At 39.4% G+C, this 25,938-nt stretch overlaps 1 protein-coding gene across 1 annotated transcript in view; it reads left to right on the forward strand.

The window, feature by feature from the left end:
- srbd1 (S1 RNA binding domain 1) overlaps positions 1 to 18,941 on the forward strand; it is a 51,594-nt gene extending 32,653 nt beyond the window's left edge. The window contains exons 17-21 of the mRNA XM_005727303.1: positions 8,978 to 9,084; positions 10,996 to 11,163; positions 11,975 to 12,124; positions 16,216 to 16,400; positions 17,910 to 18,941. Coding sequence (XP_005727360.1) covers positions 8,978 to 9,084; positions 10,996 to 11,163; positions 11,975 to 12,124; positions 16,216 to 16,400; positions 17,910 to 18,202 — 903 coding nt within the window. The 3' untranslated portion in view covers positions 18,203 to 18,941. The remainder of the gene's footprint in view (positions 1 to 8,977; positions 9,085 to 10,995; positions 11,164 to 11,974; positions 12,125 to 16,215; positions 16,401 to 17,909) is intronic.
- The last annotated feature ends 6,997 nt before the right edge of the window (positions 18,942 to 25,938 follow it).

A 25,938-nucleotide genomic window follows, 5' to 3' on the forward strand; every position in this document is an offset into this window, starting at 1 on the left:
GTGTGTGTGTGTGTGTGTGTGTGTGTGTGTGTGTGTGTGTGTGTGTGTGTGTGTGTGTGTGCGCGTGCGCATGCATGTGTATGAAGCAGGAGTTGGCTCAGTGTTGGTTTTCTGCATTGCGAGTGGGTATGTAATTGTGCGAGAAAGGCAATCTGAGCATTATGTCAGTGAGCTTACTGTTAGCATCAGCTATGAATGCAGTATTGTTCTCCATGTGGTCTTGGAAGAAAAGGCTATGAGGAGATGGAAATAAGTAGAAAACGGAAAAGAATGAGGATGACACAGGCAAATACAATAAGGTCACAATAAACGACTGTCAGCTATTCATGATGGATCCAGTATTAGATGCTATGTACTACAAAAAAAAGTAATAATAAAGTTCTTTTTAAGGCTTTATTGGATATAGTTAAAGCAGGTAGAAGAGAGGGTGTAAACTGCAGAACATGTAGTGCTTTTTTGCAGCAGTTGTTTTTCAGTTATATTGTTAAATTGGTAGAATTCCTGTTCCTGATAAAGATGTGAGGACCATTTAATTATTGGGCAGTGATGAGAGAGAAGAGCTGATGTACTGTAAGGCTGAGTGAGTTTTCAGGTCTAGTGTTAAATTGGTGGAATTCCTCTTTGTAATAGAAATGTGAAGCCCATTTAATCACTGGGAAATGATGAGAGAGAAGAATTGATGCACCGTAGGACTAACTTTATTTTGATTAACTTTTAATTTAATTTAATTTTAATTGCTAAAAAAGCAGATATTTTTGTCATTGATGAAAAAGAATTTTTGCTTTTGGCTTAGTAAAAAGGAGACTGAAGTTGTTATCAGTTGGTTTTTCATTCATCAACTAACAGATGAGGTGCTGTTTATCTGCTGAGAGGAGGTTTCTGCTCACTAAGTCAGTATTGTACAGGGTAAATTGTAACTAAGTAATACACTGATATCTTTTATCAAGGTTATTTCAAGAGCTGTCATTCAAGGAGCGTAAGAAGCATTTTCACGTGTTGCTTTGGCTAATATTTCAGTGTTAAGAAAAAGAATTCACCAGTGGAAGAAGAGAAGGAAGGGAGGGGGGTTAAAAAGAACAGCAGAGCGTGACAAAAGTCAAAGTAAAGGAATGATGGGAAAAATTTAACATTTGAAAGTAAAAGGAGGAGGTCATATTGTTCAAATGATTGTGTGCATGGCTGTGTGTGTTAGGTCACAGGCCCGTGTCTCTCATCACGTCCTGATCTTGACTCTCTAGGGTGCTCAGGGTTCTGCACCTCCCGCTCTCAGATCATGTGACTAGGTCAACAAATGCTAATCTTACCGAGTAAATAAACTCTGGGTGCTGACAGATATGAGATGGGACATCATCTTGACCTGTGTATGAGCTCCCGCAAAGCATACACACTTTCTTCCCATCCTTTTTCAGAGTCAGTATGTAATGTGTGTGCATACATTTGCATTGGTGTATACGTGAATGTATATGTGTGAGAATAGGGCAGTCATGCATGCGTTTGTTTTCTAGCAAGTTCTTTTATATGGCCTTTTGAGCTTTCGGAAAGTTTATTGCCATTAGACCCAAAAAGCATAAGGGTAGATGTAACTCTAGACAGCTGGCACAGCATGCGCTCTCTTTCTCTCTCCCTGCTGACCCAGTGAGTGACAGCTCTGAGGGAAAGACGGAAATGAGCTGAGGGCTAAAGAAGTGAGGCCCATTAAAATCAGATTGGACGCAAGTATTGGGGTGGGAACGCTGTTTTCACTGTGGATCCGCTGGCTGACAGTTTTCCTTTTTTTTTTTGAATGCTGAAAAGCCAGAAACATGTCAGAATGAGGAGCCAGTGTCATTAGCTTTAACAGGACACTGACATTTAAAAGACTACTTACACATCGGCACAGTACAGAAAACTAAGTGTGTAAACATTGCTGGAGTCTTCTGTTCTTTAATAATTAGACACTAACTTTCCTTTGAACCAGACCTCCATCTGTCAGTCACCTTTTTATGTAGCTATGGTCTGTTGACAGCTGGGAAATCCCCAGGGATGTGAAATGAACTACTGGAAAATACACACACACACAGACGCACACTGCTGTGTAAGAAAACATTACCCGCCAGCCGGATATTAAAGAAACTGTCATTCTTCCCCTCACCTTTGTTGATTGTTTTTCTCTTCCAATTCTAACTTTTTGTAAAACTCTTCACACACCTGAACTAATGCCCTTCATCTGCCTTCCTTTAATTTCATGTTTTCTTTCAAATACTACAACGTGTTAGGAGTGGGTAATACAACCTCAAAATTATAGTGCAATATTTCAAGGAAATCTGAGATAATGATATTTATAAGGATGTAGAAAAAAAATACTGATCGCAGCTTCTAGGCAGCATTTATAAGTGTGAACAAACTCAAGGGCATTTTCTGTACGTCTTTTCTAGTGAGCCACTGTCATTGATGCCATCGAAAGTGTGAATCTGTTGCCACAAGGTGCCGCCAGCAGCATTATAGTGCAATACTAGTGACACAGCATTGTATACAGTGACACAGCACAAGTCAAATGTAAGCACAAAAGTAACCTAGGAAGTGTTTTCCCTGGAAATTTTAACAGTAACGTAACTGTTTAATACTTTTGTGCAGCAGTAAGTAAAGTAACTTAATCCTGTACCTCTTCGTGAGCCTGCACAATACTGTCACATATTAAAACTGAAACTGAAAACCCCTTGACCCCTTGTGAGCAAGCACTTTGGTGACAGTGGGAAAGAAGAACTTCCTTTTAACAGGAAGAAACCTCCAGCAGAACCAGGCTCACGGAGGGGCAGGCATCTGCCGCGACCAGTTGGGGGTGAGTGGCAGATGGCTTGGATTACCATCCAACGTTTGCTGATTCTGCCAGATTATGGAGTGCAGCTAGCAAGTGCTCCAGCAATGCTTGGATGAGCAATTTGTTTAACTCTGGGTCACACACCACAAGTATAAGTACTGTCTTCATAGCCTGGTTGTAGTCAGTGCTCCCTTTTTAGGTCCAAAATCGTCATTGAAGGGTAACAGACAGCTCGTGCTCTCAGACATGTTTGAGTGGCTTCGGCTGAGGTGGTTGAGCAGGTGGTATGATATGCCACTGCCATATAACATGTACTGAGTATAGACTGTAAATGGCAGAGAATAACATCTCATGTAGCTGAAGGAATCTAAAGTTTGTGTTCTTTTAGGAACATTTGCACTGACTTTCAGATTTGCTTGACTGAATATGAGGTTTTAGCCTGCATGCTGTGCTAGTGATGTCACTCTCACACCAAAGCCTGTTTTCCCATAGTGATATGTGTGTGCGTAGAAAGAAAATGTCTGTGACTCCTTTGGCATGTTTTTCACCCTTGAATGGTAGTGCCTATGGGGCAGACAGGAGCAGGCAGAGCACAGGGAAAGAAGAAGAATAAGAAATGAAGGCTTGACAGTGATTGATAGTTCCTGCCTAGTCGCTTTGGAGCGTGGGAAAAAAAAAAGCAAGCTCTTTAAGACTTGGCAGAAGGTGCCAAAAACATTAGTAGATACTATTTTAATGATTTCCTTTAGATTTGTTCAAGCATGTTTTTGAGTGTTTGTGCATTTAAGCAGGGTGTTAAATGAATAAACCTTGCATCTTTGTTTGTATAATGGATTTACAGAGGCTTGTGCCAAATATCTTCTTATTCTGCAATAAATAATACATATCTGGCTGCCAGGCTACTTATTTTAAGGTTGTACAATTTACTTTCCCTTGTTTAAATTTCTTGGTAAGTGCTTTCTAATTGCTACCTTTTTATATCAAAATTAGTTTATATAGTAGGATATTCAAGGGAAAAAAAGCACACAAACCTCATAGTTAACAAGAGCAAACAGCAGAATTGTCAAATAAGAAATAAACTATTTAAAAGAGAGGAGGAAAGGTGCATTTTTTTGGTTCTTAAAATGATGATTTAAATCAACTGTGTCCTTAATTTTGCATCTATATTAAACAAAATGCAAACATTGCCTCTAATTTTTTTGTTAATGGAACATTTGAATAGAGTATTTTGTCCAAATTCTCAAACATGATATTTTCCAAGTGAAAACCTAAATAGATGAGACTTCCTGTGCCTCTCTTGAAGCGCTTTCTGTTCTAGTTTTCTCATGTTCTGTTTTGCACTCCCTTGGGTAATGTGTGACCGTGCATGTGTTTGTGCACACGAGTATGTGCTTGGTTAGGTCGTTAAATGCCAGTCATTCATCAGCACCCGAAAGTGATATGGTGGCAAGGACATGTTTTTATGATTTTCTATCTATTTTCTATCTATTACTTAACTTCCTGAGCTTCCATAATGATCACTCTTGTGTGTGCATGCACACTCCCACGCTTTAACTACTTTAACTGTATGCACTACTTGCCTAACCTGTAACCTAACCTTAAAATTCATCTTAAAAATGGTTATTAAAATGTATTTTTATATTGAAGACTTGCTTTTTGTCCCTTCAAGAAAGACAAGTTTGATAATATGCCTGTAGAGAAGAGTCACTGATTAGTCTGCATATTGTCTTAGACCTTCATAAAGTAATTGTTGTGACCACATTTAGGGGCCTAAAACATTAGTAATGCCTGCATCCACAAACACAAGCATACTCAGCCAAGGCTCCATATGTAGAATACATATACAGGTCTCAGAGGCCTTAAAAAGTGCTGTCAGTCAAGATCATGACCTTCAGATAGCCTTGTTTATTTGTACATAGTTCACTTATTATGTGAAACTGAATGATGTCACTCAGCAGTTTCACTCCATTGTCTATCTGTCTGTCTTCAAAATTGGTTTTCCCAACTTCACTTTGGTGCCAAGTACATTGTGGATTGTTGACAACTGGGAGGAGATCTGTGAAGGGGTGGGGGTTGAGTTTGGTGATGCAGAATTTGGAATCATGGCTGCTGCTGAGGCAGCATACCTTAGTTGTTGCTCTGGTTGATTTAAATAAACAGTTTTAACTAATCAATCTCTGGTAGATGTGACAACATTCACTGACTTGTGGCTTCCCACATTACAAGAATTAATACATGAGTATAAGCCTTTGTGTCTCAGTTTGAATACAACACTTGGAACCCAACAGACATTTGATCTTAATTATTGTGTTCCTGTTTCTCTTTATTCTTTATTGTGTGAATGCCTCACAGGCATTCACACTATTGAGTTCCTGTTTCTCTTTATTCTTTATTCTTCTACCTTATTATTCTAGTTGCTCAGACCTTTGCTGGTTAACTACTCCCTCTGTTCCGCTCCTCCTGCTAATTCCTGCTATATCTTTTGGTCCTCATAACTTTTATACTTTTTGAGATATTAAGCTTTTTATGCCATTTTTTGGCCCATTTTGCTGAATGGGACCACATTGCGAGTGTGATCACTGGTTTTGCTTGCCTGGCTGAGCCATGTTTTAGCTCAGTGAGATGAGCAGCCGTTCTCAGAGCAGGAGGGCTGGGATCGAATCCCGCTTATGGCAACATTTTTTTCAGTTAACAGTTCAACTTTTTTTTCACTCTTTTCAACACAAATTTCAGCTTCTTCACCACTTTTCAGTAGAATTTTCATTCTCTTTTGCTCTTTTTAGCAGAATTTTCAGCCTCTTCTGCTCTTTTCAGCACAATTTTCAGGTTCTTTGTCTCTTTTTGCTGAACATTCAGCTTCTTCACCTCTTTTCAGCACAATTCAGCTTCTTCTGCACAGTGGACATTTTGCCTCTCATCATATTTCTGGTTGAGACCGAAAGTGGTTTGGCTCAGTGGGATGATCAGCTGCCGTGAGATATGGTGGCGAAGATTCAAATCCTGCCTGTGGCGGTTGCCGCACATGTTCCCCTGCTTGCATGCACTCTTTCTTGACACTCTTCACTGTACCCTTTCAAATACAGCCATTTTCAGCAAGCACTTCAGCTTCTACAACTCTCTTCAGCTGATAGTTTTGCTTCTTCTGCTGTTTTCAGCAGATTCCACTACACAGCATTCACACTGCATTTTCGCAGGAAATGCAACTTTTTCTAGTCTCATAGTTAACCTTCTGTCATTTACATCCCTCAGGCTCTTCTTCTTTCATGTAAACGATCAGCCTGCTGTCCAAAGACATTCATTCATTACTGTCAGTCCCCTTTCCCTCTCTGGTTTACTCACCTTCTGGTTCACTGCAATTTTATAAATGTCGAAATGACAAGGTATTCTAGGTTTTATCAGCAAAGTACCTCTCTAAAAAACCCTTTTTGTTTTGTCTCTTTTGTAGTTTTCATCACTGTGCTTCTCTCACTGTCTCTGATTGACATGTGGTAACTCAACAGTGTTTAAGTACTTGAGGTGCAGAAAGAAGCACTTTGTTCCTTTGTATTGGTTGGCTGGCTTTGGCTGGTTTCCGACCAATCCAAACATAACCTTCTCACATAGGGATCCACTCCATTGGTTCTGTATGAATTTGAGGTTTGGGTGCTGGGAGTTGGGACAAAGGAATGAGGGAGTGGAGGTGATTTTCAAAGAGATAGTAGCATATATAGCTTTGTCTGGCAAACCACCTCTATGCTTCCACATCACCTTACAGCTCTAATCTAAATACTATGAAGAACATTTAGCAATGATCTAGATGGCTCAGATGGAAAATCTGCATTAAGTTGAGTATGTGATTTCTAATGTTCTTTAGTTAGTGTGTACCTCGAGGTGAGTTGAATATAAAATGAAAATAGAAGAACACTAGGTCAGTGCATCCCTCTAAAGCTAGAATTTGCAGCTTAAAAATAGTGATCGTGCCATTTTATTTGACTCGTCTGTTGCATAATCAGATAGAAAACATACCTCACAAAGTGTGACACGTGGATCGATAGATAAAAAGATACAGCATGACATGCTTCACTGGTGCTGTTAGCGCCACTGTAAACTGTGACGCAGAGCCATGCGGGCCTCTGCTGCCTGGGTGTTGAAGCGGAAACACACGGACTGGATTGTGGATGTTTAATAGAGCAGAACTCTTTCACTCCAGCTCTGAAATCACAGTTGTTTAGTACAGTTGTTTTTCTTCACCTGTATTTTCTCGTTAGTTTCTTCCTTACGACATATTTGCATATCCTTTTCTGTGTAGCAGTCCCTTATTTGTTATGCAAATATCTATTATTATTGAGCAGTGTCACAATGTTTCAAGTGTAAATGTGATTATTATGATTATTGTTTACTTTTGGGAAGTTACTATAAATGCTTATTAAGCTACATTTTTAGTGTTCCCATCCCTAACCAAGACCAAGCAGTACCTAAAGTGTTCTAGTGTTTCTCACGCCTGTATAAGGTTTCAGCAAGAATTTAAGAACACATTCAGTGGATTTTTCCTGCAGGGTAAAACTCACACTACCTTACGCACCTCCAACTTTCTCACGTGAGAAAATTCTTTTCTGGTGTGACAGGTGATTTCCTCCTCCTTGTCTTCTCTTTCTCCTGTGAGCTTCTGCTTCTAGAGCCACTCAGCAGAAATCATAAATCATTCGTAGTTTTATTTGTTCCTGTTCGGAATTTTTTTAAATTATTGTCTCCAAAGGGCCTCTGGTTATACTTACAAAGAACAGATTGTAGATGCTGTTTTTCTCCAGTACTACTTTGTCTTTTAGCTGTAAGTCATCCTCTGTCTGCTGAGCAAAGCTACATCTGTTGTAGGCTAAGGGCTAACTTTTGCTGAAGTTATAGTAACTTAGTAAATATAGCAAATATAGCAGTCTCAGACTTATTTAAAGTTAAAGGTTAACACGCTACCATCATGTTAAGCAGCTTAAGATAACAAGATAGAAATATTGTTGTAACTATATAGCATAAAAATGTGTTATAAGTATTGGAGGTTCTGTGCTGAAATTACATATTGTAGTTCACAACGGCCAAGCAAAAACTTAGGAGCCCCATGTGTTCTCTGTCTGCCGCGCTCTCCCTCCTCTATCCTCATCTGTCCTCCTATCCTGTTATTGCTGACAGAGGGTGTGTTTGCTAGCTGCTCTCGTTGTTATCTGTTTACAAGTCAGTGTTTGTTAAAAGCTTGATCATGTTACAGGACAGCACATGCTAGTCTCAGTCATGTTCATGCACATGACAGACATACACATGCACACAAACACATTGAAAGACCAACAGTAGTCTAGTTTAGAGTGTCAGCTAATCCTCAAGCAGTCGCTGAGACATCAGCCTGTAGCTGAACTCCTGGATTTTAACCTTGTGCCACAACAAAGGGCTTCGTGTTTCTCACTGCCAGACCTTATATTTCTTTAAGATTATTTGGTTGTGTACTTAAATAGTTTGTTGACAATCATTTTCTTTCCTTTCCTTTCTTGCTGTCAACCTTTCTCATTTAAAAAAAAACCAGGCTCCACTGCTTTTGAAAAATATCTCCTGTTTAATGTTTGATTGGCTGGTCGATGAGAAATGTGAAAGTTTCATTTGGAGGTACCTTTATAGACTGAGAGCTACATTGACAAGAACACTGTATTACTGGGAAAAAATCACACAAAGGCCTAACGAAACATTTTCCTTTCACTTCTGTACTTCTCCTGTCAATCAGTTTTCTCACTCCCTTTTTTGTTTAAAATTTGCCTCATATTTGCTGTATTGCTGTCAGCACAAGATCAAGTAGCAGTATGTGGTGAAAATGGAATATAATATATGGGAATTAACCTGAACAAGTGAAGTCTGTTAAAATCTTCCATTAAAATATTTTGATAAACAGATTTGGATGGGGAAAAAAGAAAGCACAGCTACATGCAGCTGCGTTAGCCTTAGAATAAATCCAGATTTTGTACTACTTTTTTAGTGTTCATCTGTCCCAAAGAGGTTTGAAAAATCCTAAGAATTCCTGTATTTGCTCTCACACACAGATAAAAGCAGTGATTTAAAGTTGTTTTCTTTGCTTAACCAGTTTTTGCCATGTGTCTTTCTGTCTCTGTGTGTGTCTGTACTTTAAATATTCCCTGGTTTTGTTAATATGTTTCTTTTTTCTCTTAGCATGACGTGTCAGCTGGAGCTTTGAAGACAGCATTGGATGGCGTGGTGCAGGAGTGTGTGAGCTTTGTTGGTGTGGACATTAACATCTGCTCTGAGATACTGATGAGGTAGAGTACCCAAAATGACATATCGCATAATTTCTAAAAAATCAATTCAGTTTTATTTATATAGCAACAAACCACAACAGCACTTACCTCAAGGTGCTTTAAATTGTAAGGTAGAGACGCTCCAATAACACAGAGAGAACCCCAATAATCAAACAACAAGTATGCACTTGGCAACAGCCTGCTTTAGCCCGCCTTAACCTTAAATTGAAGGAAGAATTTCAGAGTAGTCCTCCTTGATTATTCCATATACTGTGCAATATACCATTACCACAAGCAGTAAAACAGCCTGAGCTCATGATGCTGTCACCACCATGCTTAACACCTTACAAAGGTGTTAATTTTGGAGCAGGGCTTCTTTCTTGGTCAGGATCATCTTGTGAAGTTAGGACATTGTAGAAAAAAATGTAAGTGAATGTATGTACACATTTGAACCTGTATGTATGCTTTTGAGCCTGTGTTGATTAAAGAAAATCCAAATTAAATTCAAACTTCTGCACCCAATTTGTAGTGGAAACAAAAGTTGTAGTATGATGTGATTTGATATGATTTGATTGAGAAGTCACTAGCCAATAATCTTGCAGTGCTCCTCAGTTTCACCGTGTACAGTTTCTAAACACTAAAATGGGAATTATACTCAGCTTAGACTGAATTGTGGGACTCACATTGCCTGTGTCCGTCTTTTACAGACAGTTTATGTTTGCAAGATTCTTTGCCTATGTTGTCACAGAAGAGGGTTCTTACTGAGCGTGGCTGTAGACTCAGACTAGGGATGCATTAAAATAGCTCGTTTGGGACCAGTGAGCTGTCTTGCTAATGTTAGATGATAATTAAGAATCAAAACATCAAACATACCTAAAAACATTTAATACATGTCCTCACAAGCAAGTGCATGTTTGCACTCAACCACTGTGTGCTGCACAAATACATGCAGACAGAGACAAAATTCTGAAAACGAGATGAAGACAGGCTCAGACCTCTGGCATACTTTCCCTTAGCAGTCACAACATGGCAAGGCTTCATTCACACTCATGCACAGGCCATTGCATGATCTACACACACAAACACACAGATGGCCTGCCAGTTTTCTGTTTAGACTAATGCTTCACACCTTGGCCCACTTACTGGGCTGACTGGTATTAACAAAGAGGATTAGGAACAGTGGACACAATTAAACTCACAGAAACATACATGCTGAAGAAGAAACATGCAAGAACACCGTGCACACATGTGCTTATTTGTTACAACTTGTGCAGTATAAACATGAGTCAAAAGTAGGAAGTGCAGAAATTTCATATGCACACTTTTTGCAGTGGAGACAAACAGTATGAATTGAGCTGGCATTAGCTGCAAGGCAGGCATCAGGTCATCTGTTTACCTGTCTGCTCTGCAAGTGAGCGTTTTCCATTCCTCCACAAAGTTAAGCTATGCACAAACGCACATGAAACACACACAGACGTGTTGATGACTGAGGTATTATGCCGAGTGTTGACATAGCCACATGCTTTAGCATGAGTGAGTCACTGTGGGCATTAACAGAGCAGACCTAATTGAGTTTCAAATCACCTCTCGTCTTTGCTCAGCCTGAACTGGACAAATATACATGCTTAATATTGGCTTATGTGTGTCACTTGTGTTTCCAGTGCTTGCTTAAATGCCAGGTCACGGTTGCAGAATCTGCTGTTTGTTTGGTGTGGGTGTGTGTGTCTAAGCCTAATACTGTAGAGTTATTATAGGTGATCCCATAGGTATACAACCTATATGGATATCAACCAAGCTTGAGATCCTACTTATTTAATTACCTGTTCTGTTTTGTTGTTTTAGCATCTAGTGTAGAATAATTTCAAGAAGTTGTTTGAATATATTGTGAGATGAGTAATTTTTCTCCCTTCAATCTGTTGTTTTATCTCCTAGGCATGTAGCAGGCTTAAATGCGGGAAGGGCACGGAGTATCACAGAATGGAGAGAGCAGCACGGTCCCTTCATCAACAGGGAGCAGCTGAAGCTGGTCAAAGGCATGGGGCCCAAGTCCTACCAGCAGTGTGCTGGCTTCATTAGAATAAACCCACAAACTCTATCCAGGTACGCACTCATATACACAGTATATCCACATAGATAGACCTAAAAGCAAGCAGACAAACGCTCATATTCTGTTTCACAATGTTGTCTTTTTTCATGCAATGGTCTGTTGGAACAAACTGCAAAAACGCCCTGTTTATTCATAGACATTTTGTGTTATTTAGCGATGCAAGTAGTTTAGATAAACTTGCACCCAAGTTCTGAGAATTTCTCAATGGGGTTCAGTTCGTAGTGTTCAAAGCAGTAAAAATTACAGTTGAATTACCACCCAAGAGTTTGTATCGTGTATATCATGTAAAACAGAGATGGGTTGAAGAAGTTATTTATGATTTATGAGGAGTGTGAGGAGATGCAGAAATTATTCTAGAGAAAAAATGTTTTAGTTACTCTAGATAATCGTGTCAAATGTGTTGGGAAATACTGACAGTGTACTTGGATTATTTCAAATATCCATTCAGTATTTCCGACATTTTTCCCTCCGAGATGATGGGGGCAGCAGTCTAAGCAGTCTAGCAACTCAGACCTCCCACTTCCCAACCACCGGTGCGTTTTCAAGCCAACTTAGAGATATAATGTTTCCAGGTTGCCGCAAGTCTGCGGCAGGATCTCCTCCCAGTGGGATGTGCCTGAAGCACTTGTACCGCTGTTATATTTGGATGGAAGCAAAATTCACAGGGCTCAGTAAAGCAAAATGCAGCATGTTTCCATGGCTTGATAGATTTTCTTTTCCCTTAATGTTTATATAAAACAATATATAGTCTTAGAGCAGGAATACTGGGGTGATTTAAAATGCATTTCTTTCTTGCCAAAACAGTGTCAGATCATCATCTAACCAGGCACCAGAAGTGCCCGAGAAACCTGCAGCTAAGAAAGGCAAGGGAAAAACTGGTGTCAACGTCTCAACCTCATTTAACCCCCTCGATCAGACCTGTATACACCCGGAGTCCTACCATGTAGCACAAAGGTACAGTGCACACAAACACACACGGACGCTTGAACAGCAGCCCACCCCACTGGCTAAAGCATGTTCAGGCTATGATGGAGTTGATTTTGACACCATCTCACATGGGGTTGGTTATAGTGGTGGAGGGCTCTGATTTGATTTACACAGACATGGGATACAAGAGAGGAGGCGTTGGCTATGGTGTGTGTGTCCTTGTGTGAGAGATGATTGTTAGCGCTGCGGATGCTGATATCAGAAGCACATTGAGCATCTGTGTGTGTGTAACAGATGGACACACAAAACGGAGGGAGAGAGAGGGGACCCTCTCTCATCCAGCTGTAGTCACTCAACTGTGTTTAGTCTACATAAGTTCTGACACTAGTGGTTTTAAGCATTGCTCTCCTCTTGTTGATGGTGTCTGTACATATATGTGGGGAGATGTATCTCTGTGCACACACGTGCAGATAGATTGATGTTGCGTGTATGAAACTTCCTACTTCAGTGTCTGTGTGTTCAATACAGACTGCACTAGAGAGTAGTTCATCAAAGAAGTATTGGGGATCAGAGGTCTTAAAATATAAGAGCACACATTACTCTTCTGTTAATACCCTCTGCACTCCTTTTTGAGCTGCACGCGTTTAGTTACATTTATTTGTTTTTCTCTTTTATTTTTATTTATTTATTTGGCAGACACGTTTCTCGTCCATACTTTCAGCTCTCTCACCGCCCCTCCCTGTCACTTTCTCAATGGTGCCTCACATTAAAACTTATTTTAACCAGAATTACCAACCGTTTAAAGATATCTTTAGCATTTTTCCCACAGAATTTAACTCCACAATTGAAATTTCTCACTGGACATCTAATCGTTCTCTGCTTTTCTATTTCTCTTGCTGTTCAGAATTCTTAATCCTGTGTTGGCAAATGCATTATCCGGTGTTATGGCTGTATTATAATCCAAGTCTGGGAATGTACTCCATTCAGTATGGGTTCTGAAAGTATCCCAAAGTGTGTTGTGGTTTCCAGCACATCACCTGTCTCTGTAAAGATTTTCAGTACATAAAAAGCCATGTCAGTTCTTGCTCTTTTATTTTGACAATCCAGAAAATAAGTAACCTTCCACTAAACTTAAAATCACAGGGTATGACAGTGATCTGGAAATAGACCATACTACTTGACGAGTGTATCACTCATTGGGCTAGTTTGGATGTCTTTTTACATAAACCTTTAGATTATAGCTGTAAAAGTCTTGGTGAGTTATATTCATAATCAAAGAGTTACTTGGAAAATCACTCATTTGTATACTGACTCAAAATCAGAACTCTAATAATCGCTACTAATCACTAATAATCTAATCAACTTGAATTGATTAGATTATTAGCTGTGAGAGCATCACTGAGATACCCCAAAGATTTTCTCTCCTCCTCACCTACAAATGGTGAAAACAAGGTTTAGAGGGAGAATTGTAAAGGAATGCTTGTGTGTGTTAGTGTATGTGTGTGTTTGTGTGTCTTTATGCTGTATAAGGAATATCATGTTCATCGCATTAGTGGAACTGGATCCTCCATTACTGCTCACAGCCTACACATCCACCCTTTTTTGTAACCATATACACACACGCGCACAAAACCAGAAACACAAGAGCACACACATGATTTGTCCACCTTTAAAAAAAAAAAAAAATCAGTGAAGCCTAATTCTGTGAGTGCATTATGTGAAATATTTAATTGTAATTTGGTTTGAGACAGCGAGCTTTCACTGTGTGATGAATATTGTTCTCATAAGTAACAGTCAGGGCCTAATATTTCTATAACTGAAGACAGAGTGGGTCCTTGATTGTATGCCTGGATAAAATCTATATTAGAGCCCACCCAACGCTACATTCACACACACATACCAAAATACATGCACAGTGTTGGTAGCAATTATATAAGCATGAACCCAACGGTGTTGGAGGCCTGTGGACTCCCGGTACCCCTTAAATACTAACATACACCACTGAAAAATGAAATGTGAAACACACACCTACAAGTAGGGCCCTCCACCCACTTAATCTATTCTAAGATATCTCTCCTGTGCTCTTCTATTTGCTTTTATTTAGGTTTTAAGATTTTAGTATTCCTGCTAGTCAACCAGTGTGCTCATACATTTAGTTTGGATTGTGAACTTCTACAACAGTGTATATGAATTAAGGAGCAGGAAAAAAACTTATATGAACGTATATTAACTGCATGACTTAAACGACTCTATAACATATATAAAGAGTTAAAATATCAGAAATTGTACTTAATGATATAATTAAACTTGGTTGCATTGTGCAAAGAAAAGCTTTACAAATGATCCTGCTTGCTTTCTGTAAGAAATTATATGTCAGCCGCCTTTTCCTGGCTTTAGTCCAACTGGGGGTCTAGATGATATGTGTCTAAGCAATCAAGACACAACTATTTCTTTTCCTGTTAAAAGATATGTGGTTGGAAAGTTAAGAAGATTAAAGAGGCACAGGAGAGAAGACCTTATTGTTATACAGATATCCAGTTTGGTCCGAAGGTGTTGTTTCCTTACCACTAAGTCATGTCTGGCACATACTTAGCTACTATTTTGTACCGATCAAGCTTACTGGTGTTGAGAGATCGAGTCCGCTTGTTTCCCTCTTTTGGGCGTTAGACAGGGACTTCGATGGCAGGGGCCTCTCGACGCACAGCTGTCACAAACATAGTTTGTACACAAGCTGTTTTATGTTACATCGGTACTGTCCCCCCTATTGCCAAATGAACATTTCTGAACAACACAGTGTATGAATCAGGTTTGTGTGTGTGTTCTGGTGTGTGTCCACCTGTTCTGTCCATCATGTCGTGGACAGCTGCTGAGTCTGTTTGGCGTCAGCCTGCCAGTAAGCGACATCTATCACGGATGTTACCCAGCTGGTCCACACATGAACACATGCATAGAAACAAATGCAGTCACATCTATCACCAAATATGCCAAGTGCCTGTTGTAAATAATATTTACAGTATGTATAATACACACACACACACACACACACATCACTTTTTATTCCATAAACCCTGCTCGCTACTTTGGCTCTAATGCCAATTTGTTACTGTTTCTGTTTAGAGTACAGAGAGCAACTAATTAGTTTGGATTTATATCTCCGGCTCAGTGAATTTGAAGTGGTGCGACTTGACTGTCTAGACATTATGTGGTGGGACATCGTGCTGGAATCAAGTGATAAAAGTGTGGCTGACAGACACGAAGTCCAGCCTAGCACAGTGGAGGCAGTTTCATTAAACAAGGTGTCAGAGCGTTTACAGCCCAATGAGGATTTACCTGGTTTACCAGGGGTAAATTAAATATGTGTTTTTGCATCCAACACAGAAAACTCCACCTTGACAACTCACAACTTTTTGCGTATTACTCACACACCTCTGCCGCTCTCCCTATTTTTCCCCAGTGCCTGCTCACTTTCCCGTATAAGCTTAATATGTTTTTTTTCCCCTCCATTTTTCCAGCATCTTTTTTTTTCTCTGTTTTTACCTTTACTGTTTGTCATCTACTCTTAGACCCCAGTCATGCAAGCCTAGAGATGGGTCAGTGACCCCTCCTGGCAAATTTCTGTTGCTAATGAAAGGGTGTTTATTCCCTTGACTGGTTGGCAAGTGGTTGCTGGACTTCGCTGGTAGTCACAAGGTGAAACTGGTTGAAAAGAGTTACTTGGTGCAGAACCAAAAACCTCCTTGCAAGTTCTTTGGTGGTTGTTTGTAGTTTGCACAGTCAATGCCGTGTCTGCAAAAACTACTCCCCTACTGGTAGCGACACTTTGCAATTAGCAATACAAACTGGAGATGGAGCATCATGTGAGCGATTGTGGTGAAGCGTTTTCCAAATTTTTTTTGTGCTAGTTTATGGAATACATTGCTAGAAATATAGATGAATTATCCCAACATTTTCCCTTTTCAGTATAACGGTAGAACACTAAACTCTAGTAAATAATAATGATATTTGAATTTCTAAATCCCTAAAAATGAGTATCTATTATTGGTAAGGCTCTATGAAGTCAAGTAGGTTTGTGGTTTTATTTCTAAGCTTAAATTTCTGCACATGTCTCTCCTGTCCAGATTTCTGTCTCTTGTGGGTGGGAGTGTGGACCAAATTGGGAGTACAACCCTGAAACACTGTGTGGAGAACAAAGTTAAGACAAGCAGTGTAGAGGAGCTGGCCCGCACCCTGGACACCACACCCGAGACCCTCAAACTCATTATAGACGGCCTGACGCAGCCCCCCGGGTTTGACATACGACAAAGTAAGACTCCGGCCACTCACTAATATACTGATATCAATTCAATCAGAAGAACAATACAAAGGACAATGTTGAAAATGCTGAAGGAAAAACATGTTAATGCATGTAAACATTTTTAAAAAAAAATTGGTTTTAATAGGAAAATGAGATGTTGACATTAATATGTTTACATAAATGTTACTTTGACTTTGGTATTTAAAAGGTATTTAAATAGAAGAAAGCCAATGAAACATATGTATACCCTTGATCATGCATGTTTTTTATTTCCTTATATCTCAAAACTATCAGTATTTTGAATCGTATAAAAATGTTGTAGACTGCACGTATCTGCAGCCTATCAGTCACAGTAACTTCCCTTGGCCTCTCATCTTTCCTTCATGATGTCCTTTATAGGTCCCCACTGACTGATAGAAAATCAAACTTGTATTCATCCAGCTCTTTGAGAATCTTGCTAGTTATGACACACACTGACTTTTCTTGCCTTTACAATAATAGGCATGTCTTGGCAGTGTAACTTGATAGGATCTGACAGTGCTGTGGCTTCCTCCCTGTAGCCCCACAATACAAGCAGTGTGTTTCTGACAGGGTGTGATGGGTCCAACAGACTGTGTTGTTGGACAGTGTCTCTTTGCAGAGACACACATACAAAATGCACAAAGAACTCTGTTTTTCTCCTTAATCTGAAACACTTCAGTTCAGGCACATACAAACATACCACTAAAACCCCATCCATAGTTACAAACTGTTGCTGTAGCTCAAATTTGTTTTCTCAAGGAAAAAAATAGGACACATCTCTTGCTCTTCTGTTTTTGATTAAGCAGCCTATTTATTGATAATGAGGAAATATAAGTCAGCATCAACTCTCAAATCCTGATTAAAAATGGCACAGAGCACTTTAATATTTGTGCAACATATTTTTCTTTGACGGTCTTCCCCAAAACAGGGAAAAAAAGATGTAAGTACAAAAGAGCAATTATTTTCAGACTGGCTAGTTAAATACTATTTTATGTGAAGAGGAAAGAAGTCAAGTCTACCCACTTATTGCTGGCTAACTTGTCTTAAAATTGAGGAACGCGGCTTCAAAGTTCATTCTCAGGTTAGCCTTATTCGGTTGCAGTACACTATGCTTGGCCTCATAGCCAGTGCTCAGCTGAATAAACAGATGGGCTAAGACTACTGCATGAAATCAGTGCTGTTGGGAGGATAATTGGACGGGACTATTTCCTGGAGCACAGTCCTTTGTGTTAGTGTTACAGACAGGAAACAGGTCTTATGAGCAGGCAAAGTGGAAAGTGGGGTTTAATACACTGCTGATAAACGTATGTAGATACAAGTATTGAGTGACTGCTCGAAATGTTATGTTTTTCATGTCTGCCTCATCAACAATTTTTTTCTGCATTCCCTTATCCCACTTTTTACTCCCAAACACTTCCACTGTCTGCCACTTGTGTATTATTTTGTCATTGATATCGCTCCACACCTTGCGTCTAGCTATCTTTTTGTCATTCCCAGATTTTGGACAAGCGGACTTTAAGCGGGGCGTTGTGTCCATGAGTGATCTGCGGGTGGGTGCTGTGCTGACAGGCCGTGTGGACAACACCGCTCTGTTCGGGGCTTTTGTAGATATTGGCGTTGGCCGTGCAGGCCTCATCCACAAGAGCAACATCACCCTGGACAAGCTGCCTGTCAGCCAGCGTCGTCGCAGCCTGGCTCTAGGACCTGGGGAGCGAGTGGAGGTCCGGGTCCTGAATGTTGACCTTCAGAGGGGACGGATTGGGCTGGACCTGATCAGGGTCTTGCAATAGAGTCACTTAATACCTATGATTGTCACTACAAGTGTGACAGAAAATTACAGGTTTTAAACTGCTAAGGCCTGAGATACACAGACCTTGGTCAGTGACCCCCCTGGCAGTCTCTGATTCTTAGGGTAAAATGTCTGTTTTGTGACCCACTGACAAGTAATTCCTGAAGGCTGGTGGCAGTGACTATTTGAGTTGTTGTAAAACTTGCTGTGCCTCTCCACTGCAACCAACACTTGAATTGAATTGATTTCCTCAGGCAACAACTTAACAACCAGTCAGGGAATACACATTTTACCCCCCATGACCAATGCTCACCAGATGGTTGACCACTTCGACCACTCTCGAATCCTGTGTGACTAGTGCCTAACTTGGCTAGTTTTAAAATGATCAATTTCAGTGAACAGCTGTTACAAGTTTAGAAATAAAAGCAAAAATTTCAAGTCATGTTTAACAGTTAGGACACTTCATTTGGGACTTGTTCTCAGTCTGTTTGTCATTTAGAGGGGGTGCTTTGCTCGGGACAGAGCACTACACCTGTTTGCTGAACTAAAGGCAGAAATATGTTTTCTGATCTTGAAACGAAGACTCTGATTGGATAGCTTAGTGAGATGATATCACAATTATTTGCACTTTAGTTGTTTGTAATGCTGAATATGACATACTTGAGCGACTATTGCTACTGTTTGTAATACTTGGTATTCTCATTATTTTCTTGGATTATTACTTGAATAAAAGAAAAATCAGTTCTTCACTATGTTCTTTGTCTTCTGATTTTAGCAGCTGTTATTGACTTTTGGATACCTTAAAGAAAACCATTTGAACAAACAGACTGAAATTCTGCTTAGTGCTGTTTCATCTGCAGTTGATGGTTTGAAGTTAAAATATGATACATATCTATATCTATCTATCTGTCTGTCTGTCTGTCTGTATATCTATCTGTATATATATCTATACACGTATGTATATATATATATGTACACGTATGTGTGTATATATATATATATATACGTATGTATATGTTATATCTAAATAATAAATATTGTGTTCCTGATGAAAAAGAACAATTTCAGCAAATTGTGTTATATGATATGCTTCACTTTTTTGAGGAGATGAGGAGACGCACGAGTAAAGGTGGGGGATGAGTGGGAAGCACGCTGGCATGAGGCATGGAGAAACTGAAGGTGTAAGAAATCAAGGACCTTATGTATCAAGAGATGAAAAAAACAAGTAAAAGAAGCAAGTTTTTCTTCCATGTGCACCGGAAAACATGAAAAGACAGAATGAAGGAGGGTTTGTTGAAGCAGAGGCAGCGATAGCAGGAGGAGGTGGGAGTGTTTCTGTATTCCAGACTGCGGTAAAGCCTGAAGGCTTTTTAGGTTTGGTCCCAGACACAATTATCCAAACACACACTAATCAGCTGCTTCAAAATTAATCCCAGACTCCCTATCCACATTATCTAATTTGTTTGTTTTTATGAAACTAGAATAAATAAAAAATTTAAAAATACATGGAAATATGGTTCTGAGAAAGCCTGAGGTCCCCTGTGCTAAACCTTACACTGGATGCAGAATACCGAATCACTCTTAGCACTGCTGCTTCACTATTTCCCCTTGGGGGAACAAATGGAATATATTCTATACGCACAAATACAAAGAGATGTTAGATCAAGATTAATCAGTAGTGGCAGTTTGCTTGGTGATGATATACAAAAACTGCACACAAATACAGACTAGGCTCTTTTACTGTACTTCGCTCTACTTTTAAGGAATTTTTTGTTCCAGTCAAGGTGCCTCTTTACATTTGATGTTAACTCCTCTTGTCAGTTATTTGCTTTTCTTTGTTTTGATCTCATATCTTGTAGCTTGTTTTAATGTTGCAGTGTTTTTGTCTTGGGGAACGCAACTATTTGTGAAAGTAAGCTTCCCTCAGCACCATTCCTGCCTTTCCTGCCGTTAATTTTCCTCCCTGTACTAAACGTGAGCACACAGATGGGACAGTCAATCTGGCAGCCAGCTACTCCCGCACCTTGGAGTTTTTGCCAAACACTGACCAGTAATGAATCTGCGATAAGAAGCAGAGTATCTGCAGGAGCGGTTGTGTAGTTCTCTGTTATCCACTGCTGCACTGGATCTCGACTGTTGCGTTGTGGAGTGAGCTCAGGTGTACCTTGAGGTTTTGGTGAAATGTGAAGAAAATTGATTGTAAGAAAGCTGCTGAACAAGTGTCACACTTTCACTCATAAAGCATGATGGCTATTTGTGGTTTCATAAGTCAAATTAACAAAGAGAAACAGCCCATTTTGCTGTGTTGGGCCCTCTTTCAGCATATTTTGTTGCACAGGTGGATATGAAATGAACTTTTTTTTTTATTTATCGAAAGCGTAGAGAGAATAGTTCTCACAGCTAGTAAATACATCCTGCTAAGCAAACACTGAGTAGAAAATATGTCTTTCTCTGCTGATCTCAGATTTCTCAGACCACCTGATAGACATCTAATCACTGTTTGCAACCAATAACCAATAATAGTTGTAAAAAGTGCCATAGGTTTGGTGTTACTTGCAATTGTATCAAGCTTTGCTTAACACCTCTCCATTTTTGTGGGACTATGCAAATACTGGAGTAGATAAAACAGAACTTTCTGGGGCATTTGGTGCTGGTAGACTTTATTAAACACGTCTGTATCCGCTGAAGGTCAAATCATTAAACCCTCTTAAATGACATTACCTGGCAGTTGAGCATGTGGAGGATTATATATACTTTTTATTGTTAACTCCTGATTGTAGTTTTAAGAAAGACCAAATGAGTTGGTAAGAGTGCAAGAGTTTTGTAACTGACAGACGTTTTTACCCATTGAAGCCCATACAGTGAACACATCGTGTGAAAAACCACAGCACATGTGAAAGGAGTTTGTGAAAAGCAGGAATTACATTTTCCTGTCTCATTTGTTAAAGCTCAACACAAACGTCAGGCAGATTAAAAAGCAAAACTCTCTCTTATATCCCTGTTTTCCAACCTTAGGTGACACAGTGAAAAATTCCAGATAGACGTGGGGCTGAGAAAGACTTTGGCTCTTGGCATTACTTGTGAAAAACAGAAGTAAAGTATAGACAGAGGAGAGATGGATGAATGGAAGTAGGAGAGAGAGGGATGGAATGAGACAGGAAATGAAAGGCTTTCTCCGGTTTCACTCCCTGTGACCTCATCAGTGTGATCATGGGTTTTATGAGCTTTCCCTCTCGACGCCCACACACCACCTCACACGTGCCAGGACACACACACTCAGTCACACACACTTCAGGCCCTATATTTCATTCCCTGGCTCAAAGACAAACACACGGTACATGTGTTTTTGTCTCTTTGTCTGTTCATTTTCTCACACTCTCTTTGTCAAGGTTTCACATAGTTAATCACACACCAAGATGTTCAAAAAGCTGAGATTCACTTAGAGGCTCTGATATACAAATACTGACAGTGAAGGAAAATGTCTGAAAGTATGAGGCACTTTAAATTAAATAAAACATTAACATAGGCCTCGGCATTAGCTGTGCACACTCTGTGGGCATCACTGAGATGTGGATTTGGCTTTTTGTATTTCATGTCACCAACGGAGCTTAAGCTGGCTTATCCACTAAGTCGAAAGATAAGTGGCAGTGAATGTGTAACCACCTGATTATTAGCCAACAGTAAGTGAAATTAACTTCTGAATAATCTCTAAAGCACTTTTATGCTTCCTCCTTTACCCTCTTCTTTTTTCTTGGGGTCACGTCTCGTGCTGATATTCATTTCCCAACCCTGCGCTCTTTAAACAACAGCTATGTCACTTAGATTTCCTAGTCTCCAACACCCTTACCACTTATCTCAATAAAGTGGGTAATGACTTAAGACTGTGTGTTTATTTTAATCAGTATTAAATCTTCTTGGAGTCGAAACGTAGCGGAAGGTTACCAGCAGACGGGGTACTGCATGCCAAAAGAAAAGTCCTGTTAGCACTGATTCCAGCCTAGATAAATATTTTCATAGGTGCCAGGTGTTCACTTGACATTATCCACATATATGTGGAATATAGTAAATTATATTTTGATTGCCTTTCTTTTGTTTTTGCGTGACCACAGTACATAATTAGCACCTTTAAAGTAGACAACTAGAGCATAGCAAAAAAAATAATAGCGAGAATAAGAAGAGGGGCAGGTGGGAAGGGGAATTTTACATTACACGTTTCCTAAGTTTTATGAATACAGAATAATTTACAGAAGCTTAACACTGAAGGGAATAAAACTGAAGGTTGCAACCTTCAGAGATGTTAACGTAAGCCATCAGCTGACTTAGGGGTACACTACAAAGGAAGTTCAACAAAGTTTGTCTTGCTTTGTGTTAGTTAACTTGACAAAACGTAAAATCCCAGTCAGTGATAATATCATATCACAGTGGTTCTTTTTTCAACCCAGTCTTTGTCCTTCACACTTACATAAAAGGGAACCATTTAATTTTTCTTCCAAAGAAAATAAATTCAGTCAGCGCCACCTAGTCGAACTCTAGACATCAGCAGAGGAACAGATGATGATTTCTAAGATGATGAAAAAACAAAAAAAAAAACAAAATGAAACACTGGTGCTAAATATGCGACCAGGTTTGGCGCTTATTATTATTATTATTATTATTATTATTATTATTATCATAGATCCAGCTGGAAATGACCTTAAAGCCATTCTCTAGACTTTTTTCTGGCTCCAGTTCAAACCTCAGTTCAAATGCTTTAGATTGGTTGCATGAATCATATCTAATAAACTGGCACCGGCAAACATACACGTTTAAAATGGTTATATAATACTAGGGATTTGAACTGCTTTTTATTCTTTCTTTTTTTTAACATGAAAATGCAGGTGTAACTGCTTCTGAAGCTGTTTAAACAACACTGAAACAGTTCTTTTCTTGTTGGATAGAAATGGGCACATTCCACATAAAGAAGTCCCAGTTAACATTTTTAGCATTTCAGCCATAAATCTAATTGAGTTAATATGTTTATGTGTTTATGGATGTATATGCTGAACTCTCACCACACACAAACATACACTTTGGTGAATAGTTAGGCAAACAGAGATACAGCTCCATATACATGGCTTCCTCCAGAGTAGCACAGTAAGGGATAACAAGGCCTCTTCCTGTTCCCGGGTCATGACCATGGTTAGTGCTTAAAGTGATTGACAGCTGAATGTTTGGGTTAGGCTGCCATCTCTGGGGATTTACTAAAGGCAAAACCTCAAGTGTGGGACACAGGCAAGACATCACTCATATAGAGACCTATGGTGTCAAAGCATGTGCATTCACACAAACACATACAGACAGACTGTCTAGGCAATCCCTCCTCCACATATGACGCACAAACACATCAAACACATATACTGAGAGTGTATGAGTATATCTCACTGACATATCTTATGTTCATCCCACTGGGAACTCAGTCAGAGACCACTGGGAGGAAGGAAGTGGGAACTTAGAGGGAATTCATTCACACTTAAGGTGCAGCATGTAGTGTTACTGACAACTTATGATGAGTCTCCTTTTTTTTTTATCTGAAGTGAGGTGGATAAGTCATTGATTATTTTAATTAGCATCATGTACTGTTGTATCCACCAGTCTCTGTGATTATATGATTTTATACATTGGATTGCCTGCAGTCTCATCTAAAGCACAGCTTTTAAGAAAAAAATAATGAGATCTAATGACACCATAGATTTTTGGGGTTTTTTCCTTGGGGGGGGGGGTTAAATAGGAACTTTCATGTCCAAGAAAATTAATGGTAAACTAATGACTACTGATGTCTCATTCTGTTCTGGGCTGTGGGCAACTTTCACTTGGAAAATCTGGAAAATCAACAGTTAGTCAAGGAAAAAAATAATGTAGATTTTCTACTGGGGCTTTTAATAGTTTGTGAAATTTCACAAAGGTGTTATGGGACTTTAATTTATGGAAATCGATCTGTAACACTAAAATTAATCCTTGAAACTGTCTTAAACAAAGAAAGAAAAAAACAAAAAAGAACAAAAGCAATGTGGTTGTGTCGTAATCATTATCACTTCCGACCACGCTCCGCTACAGCGCAGCTGCTACTGTATTAAGAACCATCTCCTGTCCTGTGTGAGCCCCTTAAGGCACACACAGGGTTTGCTAGATTTGGCAGTTGTTTGTTTAGCTGTGTGTTACAGCAAGCCATTAATACTGAGACCTAATAGTGCTGTCAGTAGCATTAACACACATGGGAGCAATTTCCTTGACACAGATTACACAAGGACATAGGCTCCCAAACTAGTGCTTCCTGGACATGGATTTAACCTGGAGTTATAATCTTAGGGGTGTGGTGTTTATCCATGTTTCAAAGAACATAGATAAACCTTGCAAAATATTTTAAATTAATTTCTAAAAATTAATTATTTTGCAAATTCACTGAAAGGAGATTTTCACTCTCTCTGTCGTAAATTCTGTAGTTTTATTAAAATCATGTTCCAGTTACATTTGATTCTACAGAAAATCAGCTGCAGCTTACAACTGCAAAAAGGAAGTAAATAATCACAATACGCATATTGCAATCAAAGATGACAGTGCTGTCCATATTTCTTTCCATACCAAAGAAACTGAAAGTGGACTTTACTTATTTCGCAACTTTCTGCTAAATTTGGGCACTGAAAGTGGAAAGTCTCAATACTGTCCCTATACCAAAGCACTTTTATGTAATATTCACACGTACACTTACACTCTGTTGGATGCATCAAGGGCAACTCGGGGTTCTGTATCTTGCCCAAGGACACATATAGACAGGAGGAGCTGGGCATCAATCCACCGTCCTTCTGATTGGTAGGTAACCTGCTCTAGCACCTGAGCCCACAAAGGGAGATCATTAAGAATGAAAGAAACCAAGTCCTTTCACAGATGTAGTTGTGCAGCAAAATATCTTTGCAAGCTCAGTAAGTTACAGGTAGCCTAGCAATTAATCTTCTCTTCATTTTTTTTTTTTATCAGCAAATTGTATATTTTGGCACAGTTCTGGATTAAAGGGTCACTCTGCTGTAGCCATTTGTAACTCAGACAGTTTTTCTCTTAGTATGATTATTTTTTGGTTTGATTATTTCATCATTGATTTCTCCTTTTATCCTCATCTGCACAGGACTGTGAAATGAGCCCCTTTCGAGAAGTTTACTGCTTAACAGCTGCAGAATCATCCCCTCTGCATTGTTGCACGGCGCAAAGCGCTCTTATTTGTGAGGCTTAAAGTACACCAACAGGAGATGTATTGATTTGTATCTGGTGAACAATGGCTGTGCTCACAGCAGCTAGACTTTGAAGCGCATTCTCTGAACCCCTCAGAAATGTGTAGAAAAAAGGAATTCAAAACAGTGGGTGGCACTTTTTAAACTCCAAAAAGCTAATTTTTCACAGATGTGCTGTAAAAGGTAAATAATGGGTTCTTACAGTGCATGTATTTTTGCAGCCTGTAGTCGTGTACCGTATATGAGACCTTATTTGCATCCATATTTGAGGATAAGCAGATATAGTTTTAGTCATTAGCCAGTGACACAATTTCAGCTGTCCACTAATACAGATACATTCATAAATCCCAACAACTGTGAACAATGAATTGTTTTTAATTTGATCTTCTGCTTTGCATTCATTAAAAACCTTGACATTGTTTCAAAAGTTTTCATTTCAGTTAATTTACATATTCATGGTATATCAGCAACCCCCCCC

Source organism: Pundamilia nyererei, unplaced genomic scaffold (assembly GCF_000239375.1).
Source record: "Pundamilia nyererei isolate P.nyererei 1_Seehausen unplaced genomic scaffold, PunNye1.0 scaffold00024, whole genome shotgun sequence".
NCBI classification, from domain to species: Eukaryota; Metazoa; Chordata; class Actinopteri; order Cichliformes; family Cichlidae; genus Pundamilia; species Pundamilia nyererei.